Source organism: Pygocentrus nattereri, chromosome 23, assembly GCF_015220715.1.
Source record: "Pygocentrus nattereri isolate fPygNat1 chromosome 23, fPygNat1.pri, whole genome shotgun sequence".
Lineage (NCBI taxonomy): Eukaryota > Metazoa > Chordata > Actinopteri > Characiformes > Serrasalmidae > Pygocentrus > Pygocentrus nattereri.
This window is the reverse complement of record NC_051233.1, coordinates 27,834,987-27,841,738: the sequence shown is the minus strand read 5'-3', so window position 1 is coordinate 27,841,738 and position 6,752 is coordinate 27,834,987. Positions and strand designations below refer to the sequence as shown.

Sequence of the window (6,752 nt, the reverse complement as noted above, 5' to 3'; positions counted from 1 at the left end):
CAAAGGCTACGTCAACAGCAGCAGTCAGATCAAAGCCAGCTTCAGGTGAGGAGAGACGCTCCTAAAGAAACAGCACACAAGAACAGCAAATGTAAACAAACGATGACTTTAGCACACCTAAACCAGCCAAAAAGTGTGTGATGATATCGGGCTCCTGAGTGGCGTAGTGGCGTCTAGGCGTTGGCTCGATCATCAGGAGATCGCAAGTTCGATCCCTGGTGATGAGCCGTCCGTAGCCGGGAGTCCAAGAGAGCACAATTGGCCTCGCTCTCTCTGGGTGGGTAGGATGGCCCCCTCCTCTCCCCCCATCACTCAGTGCGATGCTAGTCAGAGCAGAGGTCTGTTAGCTGATGTAGCAGATCTGGCGTTTGGCTGTCACATGACGTTGCATGAGCCGCAGTTCGAAAAGAAGCAGTGGTTGGTTTCGCAGTTCTCGGAGGAAGCCTGTGCCAGCCTCACCCTCCTAGTGTTGGTAGTATCATGTGATTGGGGGAGTCCTAAGTAGTAGGTGGAATTGGAAACGACTAAATAGGGGAGAAAATCGGGGTAAAAATAAAAAATAATAATAATTGTGTGGTAATTAGTGAGTTAGTGAGTTAGTGAGTGAATTAATGAGTTGAACATTATGTGTGTAACATTATGGAAAATACCAAAAAAAGGGATCTTCATGCCTGGAATGTGTAACTACCCTGTACTAAGAGGTTGTAAGACTAGTACTATTTAGGGTGGCCACAATTAGTTATGTGAGTAATTGAATAATCTACAGTGCATCTTTTTAAACAGGCAAATGAATAAAATTGGTTTAACTGAACAAAAACAAACCATGCAAGGCCTTTGAAAGACTGTACAGTCTGAAACATTTGAAGACTGTTAAAAACACTATGTAGTAATAGAAACACCACGTAGTAAAACCAGTGAAGGCCGTAAATGGGAATTTAAAATCTACATTGTCACCACATAAACTGTGAACTAAACACTGTTGATTTATTGAGCAGCTGGATTTTAATAAGTGATTTCCCATAAGAGAGTAATTGTAACAGCCCTAGTAACGTAATCCACAGGCTGTGATTTGGGAACAAGCTGGTTACAGTCACCTCCTCGGTGTTATGTTTATTATAAATGGGCTCTCGGTTCAGTTTCTAATTGTTGAGTTGGGATTTTCATCAGAGCTCTTATTATTTCTTCTCCCCTCCAGTCATGACTACTCGTTCATTGTGAGCGGCTCAGAGGACAAGTACGTGTACATCTGGAGCACTTATCACGACCTCAGCAAGTTCAGCTCTGTACGGAGGGACCGCAATGACTTCTGGGAAGGAATTAAAGGTAAGACTAAGGCAGTCACTTACACATCATTGCTAATGAGCAGAAGTTGTTGACCAGTTAGTGTAATGCACTTGGATATTTCTATGCATGTGAATGCCCAGCAGTTGTTCCCAACAGCCTTTGGTTAGGACTAGCTGTTTTGGGGGGTTTGCATGAAATTATTATTATTTTTTATTATTATTATAAATTATTATATTAATTATTTTAATGTTAAAACTACGCTAAACAGCAAGCTGTGCTAAATATCTGAATGTGAGACACCTCACGATGTACATGCGTATGCAAAGGTTTGGCCGTCCCTGGTTAAATTGCGTACACGGCCTCTGAAAGGCTTTAGGCAGAGTTTGATGAGTAAACTTTAACTCATAAGATATTTATTATTTTCATGTGATAATAATGATGATAATTGTGTTTCACAGCCCATAATGCAGTGGTGACGTCTGCCATCTTTGCACCACACCCCGGTTTGATTGTGCCTCAGGAGGCGGGGCAGGAGAAACCCGATGCCGAGTGTAAGAGCGACGACACAGACGACTCGGAGACCATCCCATCAGGTAGCGTAACCATGGCAACCTCATAACAATCCCACACAGTTCCTGGGTCCATATTACACATTTACAAGTTGTATCTTGTCTGGGGCCAATTCATCATCTTAACTGGTCGAGAGAGCGTTCATTACGATGCTCGTCCTGCAATTTCACAATCATCTTTGTGTAAAGAGGCTTTTGGGAAAACCAGCCTTGTTTATTTATCATGTCAGCTTCATTTAGGACAGTAGTTATTACAGAATTACAGAAGTCTTGGCCACTCCAGACACATTCACCTTTCAGGCGCGAGCACAATATTTGTAACTTCCAGTTCACCACACTTAAGTTGTTTTAAGAGTTTTTACATTGGTAATAATGGCTGTCTAGCTAACTGACTTGCATCTTAACATTGTTATGATTACATGTTCATCTTTGACTCAGAGCTATTATAAAAATACACTGGATACATGTAACTAGATGAGCTATTTACACTGGTAAAATGATCATTTTTGTTTTGGCCAGATGCAAATCTCCTCACCTTCCAGTGAAATTTGCCGTTTTGGGGTCTAATAGGTCACCTACAAGATTGGTGCAGATCCGAGGAGAAATTTTCTGGTTGGTTAAGGTGGTGGGGTGGTGGGGTGTTGGGGGCGTCGGGCCCTACCTGAACCCTGTGAAGACCTGTCCCTACTCTGCCTCTGGTAAAATTGGCTCTGACCCTGATATTCTTACTCTAACCCTCTCATTCCTAACGAAGACAATGAGAATCAGCCAGTCAGAGGCACAGCAGGGCAGGTCTTCATGGAATGCTGGTGGGAAAGGCCTCAGTATGCATCTCTTCATCCCCCTGAGTAGACGATAAGGACGGGAAGTCTGCTGAACGTGATGGCGCTGCACTTATTCTATTAAATCTAGCAGAGCAAAATGATTTTAATAACAGAGCCAGTCGGCTGTTACGCTCACTACACATGTTGCGTACTGCAATAACAAATTCCACAAGAGCCTTGCCTCCCCCTTGTGTCAAAGATGAGAGGATGAACGGAAACTGTGTGTCAGGTCATTTAAAAAAATGACAGTGAATTGTGTGAGAAGTTCTCTCCAAGTCTGATGTCAGCAAATAGCAAAAAACAGTGAAATCCAGCTGTCTAGGCAGGTGGTTGGCTTGCTAGCCGACCGTGTAGCCCAGTTTTTCTAAGGTGACGTGGTAGAGAAGTGTGAAAATGTCCCGATGCGTTGAATTTTGTGACACACAACACAGACGTACTGCACAGCACGGTGTTCTCTTGCCTGTTTGCATCCCTGGAATACGATTAGAATTGATTATGATCTAATACTCCAATATGAGTGCAGCTGAATGCAGCCATGCAGTTCAACACCCCTCGTATTGATCATTCCAGCTGCATTAAATTCTCTCTCTCTCTCTTTCAGGAGCTTTAAAAACCGATCACACTGAGGTTCTCCTGTCTGCTGACTTCACCGGCGCCATCAAAGTCTTTGTGAATGTTAAAAAATACTGAGCAGCGAAAGAAAAACAAAGCCTGTAAATTAGAGACAGTATTGAGTACCGTACTTCAAAGTGGAGGCCTGTAGGCTCCACCCACAGCTCCCCTTCGATGACCAGTCAGCTGCTGGCGAGTGCTCTGGAGAGGAAGGTTGCGTCCTCTTTGCAGGGAACAGGGACCCAGGAAGTTCAGACTGCTGGGAAGGTGGAGGACTGTAAAGGGGGAAGAGGAGGAACATTTCCACAACGCGACGCACTTTCCTTCATCTGCTCTTTCCTTTCTTTCTCGTTGCTTAATGGAGCGGCTCTGCACCGTAACTTGTCGATTAGGTTTGGTGAAGCATAATTCGATGACTGTGCGAGTGTGAATGGGGCTTATCGGCGGTCTGTGTGTGATGGTCAGTTCGTGTGCAGCACAGCGCAAAACAGAAATCATGCTAACATCGTAAAACATTGGAGCAGGAAAAGGAAGCCGCAGCTGTAAGTCATCAGTCATTCTTCCGAGGATAGTACAGTACTTCCTACAGTACTGACGGAGGCCGTGCCTGGAAACGGAGCTAATACGAGATCATGGTTGATCAGAATGATACTAGAAACATTTCCTATGGAGTTTCCTTCCTTTCCTTCTTTGTTGATAACGGTTATATGATATTAAAATAAATGAAACGTGATATGATTAAAGTCATAAAAGGGGTCGGGTTAATGTTGCTGGTATGCAAATCATCAGCGTCATATCAAAATCTTATTTATTGTTTTATGAATACTGTATTATTGCTGTCCAAAAACAAACAAGTTTTTTTTCCTGCTTTTATTTTTGGTTTGAGCTCAGCCGCTGGCTGAAATTTCATGATGAATGGACCAGAATGCTCCAGAATTACTTGAAATAAAATCTCTTTCCTTACATTAACTCACTTTGAAACTTCAGGATATTTTGCTTTCTCCCGCAAAGTTACTAATTCAGATGTCGTTGCTGTCAGCATAAAACCTCATATCTCTGTTTTTCAGATTTTGACTAAATTTGAAGCGATTTGACCCGTTTCCCTTGACATTGTGTGTACGTGTCATGAAGAACGGACCAAAAGAAACGACCCAAAATGACTTGGACTGATGTCTGGTTCCATTGACTTACATTAAAAGTAGAGCATGTTTTTTCCTTCTCCTGTAGAGTTACCGCTTTGGAGATACGAGGTTTTCTTGCGACAACAGCGATATTTGTTTTGGTTTGGACAGTATAGATGTAAATATACATTTCACCAGCTGTCCTTTACGCAGTCTGATCATTTCAATGAATGGACCACTGGGAACGGTCCATTAACTTGGATTAAAATCTTACATTAACTTCTAAAAGCTCTTTTTCCCTGTAAACCATGTCTGAGATGGAAGGTTTTATTACTGCAGCAACAAATTGTGCAAAAGAATTTGACAAATTTCCTGTTATAGCCGGATAATCGGCATCTTCTTCCCAATCTGTCCAGTTAGGCCGAGATCAGTACTAACGCTTGTGTTTCGTGACGGCTAGTTAGCCGAGTTTGAACAAGTCACTGAAGTGTTATTCTGTTCCGTTTCCCACAAGTCCAGCATTTTCAACAGTACTGATTCTCAGCTGCAGTGGCGCTGCAGTTACCTGCTGCATTTACATTATGACTTGGCATTACTGCGGTTGTGAGCATGGTTTCTGTTTTGTGCTGAGCCCTGTGTTTGTATAAGCTGGCCAATTTTTTTTTTCCCCCACAAGAAGCTTTTTCTAAACTTGAACAAGAAACACTGCGAACAACTTTGAGAGCAAACAAAAGTGATGCTACCATCTCTGTGACGCACCAAGCCTTTTACTTTCTCTTCTTCACTCGAGGTTCCAGATCAGTTCTTATTTGCTTGAAATATAAACCAACACTCCTACAATAAAGTCAAACCTTTCTGATTCTAGCAGATTCATTTCAGCTCAATTTCAGTTCTGCATTTCTCAACTGTGTCTGTTTTATTGTACACTTGTAAAAATAATTGAACCTCTTGATTTTTAAAAAAAAATGAATCACTAAACAAGAATAAAGTTTAACAGATTTTCCCATGTAAGACTTGGGCTGTACTCAGTGATTGTGTTTGTGCATATATGTAGAAAAACAAACTGAAGAGTCCAAACGGGCTCTGAAAGCTGCGCTGCCTTGAACTTTGTTCCAATCTTCTAGAGAAACTCAATCTTTTCAACTTTTGCACAATTGTTTAGCTGTAAACAAAGTATTAGAGTGGTTTAATGTGAAATGATCCATTCTATATAAACTTAAGTCAGAGTTCTTCACAGTGGTGGTGATAGGAGCCAGACATCTGAAGAGGATGCCTCTAAATCGTGTCAGACTCCAGTCCTTGCAGGCCAAAAAACACTAATGAGCAGTGAGCTGAAGTCCGTAAACACACCTGGTTAGCAAGGCCTGAATTCAGAGTGTTAGATGAGGGTAAACGCTGATCTAGACAGCACTTTGGCCTGAAAGGTCTCCAGTTCGGCATGTCTGCTCTAAAAGCTGCCTAATAAAGTTATTATATGAAATGGTTATGAATACTCAGCTTGAGATATTCTAAACAATTTTGAGAAGGTTTGGGTTTAAAAACACAGCCGTTAAATCCATTCCTGGTGGAGAGGTACATGCAGGGTGTTGCACGCCAAAAAAGTTTTTACCATGATCAACATTACAGATAAAAAATCTGGACTGTAAATAAATGGTTATATTTGCGTTGTAGACATGACCCCTGGCTCCCATCACCATTTCACTTCAGGCAATTCAATGAGTACAAAACTCAAAGTAAACTTCAGACACCAAGCACGTCTTGACTGACGGACTACATTTGGGAAAAGAGGGAAATTGTGTAAATGTGATGTTTAGCCAAACCATCGCTTTAAGAGAATCTAAACATTAGAGCCAGTAGTGTTACATTAGAGTTGAAACCAAATGCTGCAGAGCAGGATATTTATAGGAGCACAACTGGATGACTGCAAATTAGAGAATGTATCTAAAGGCCTACCAACTTTACTGTTCTTGCTGTGGAATATCTGATTGAATGTGATAATTATCTGGCAAGCTGAAGCCGGTAATTGCTCTACAACGCTCAGGCCGATTTACTTCCGCTGCTGTCGGACGAAAACCTCTTATCTCCATTTCTGACATAATCTGAAAATACCTGTTGCCATTTCTATTGTGCGTAAATTTCATGATGAATGGACAAAGAAATGACTCAAAGTGACTTGTAAGGAAGTCCGATTGCATTGACATAAAAGTAAAGTAGGTTTTTTGCTTCTCCTGTAAAGTTTCCATTTTGGAGATACGAGGTTTTCTTCCAACGGCAGCGATATACTGGTTACATTTCTCCACAGCAGCATTTTCCTGATGGTAAAAAACTCTTTCACTCTCCAC

The 6,752-nt window shown here is 41.7% G+C and overlaps 1 protein-coding gene across 1 annotated transcript in view; it reads left to right on the top strand.

The window, feature by feature from the left end:
• The window catches only part of wdr44 (WD repeat domain 44), a 29,413-nt gene extending 23,990 nt beyond the window's left edge, over positions 1-5,423 (top strand). The window contains exons 16-19 of the mRNA XM_017683165.2: positions 1-45; positions 1,196-1,323; positions 1,743-1,877; positions 3,279-5,423. The exon at positions 1-45 is cut by the window's left edge and continues 71 nt beyond it. Coding sequence (XP_017538654.1) covers positions 1-45; positions 1,196-1,323; positions 1,743-1,877; positions 3,279-3,367 — 397 coding nt within the window. The 3' untranslated portion in view covers positions 3,368-5,423. The remainder of the gene's footprint in view (positions 46-1,195; positions 1,324-1,742; positions 1,878-3,278) is intronic.
• The last annotated feature ends 1,329 nt before the right edge of the window (positions 5,424-6,752 follow it).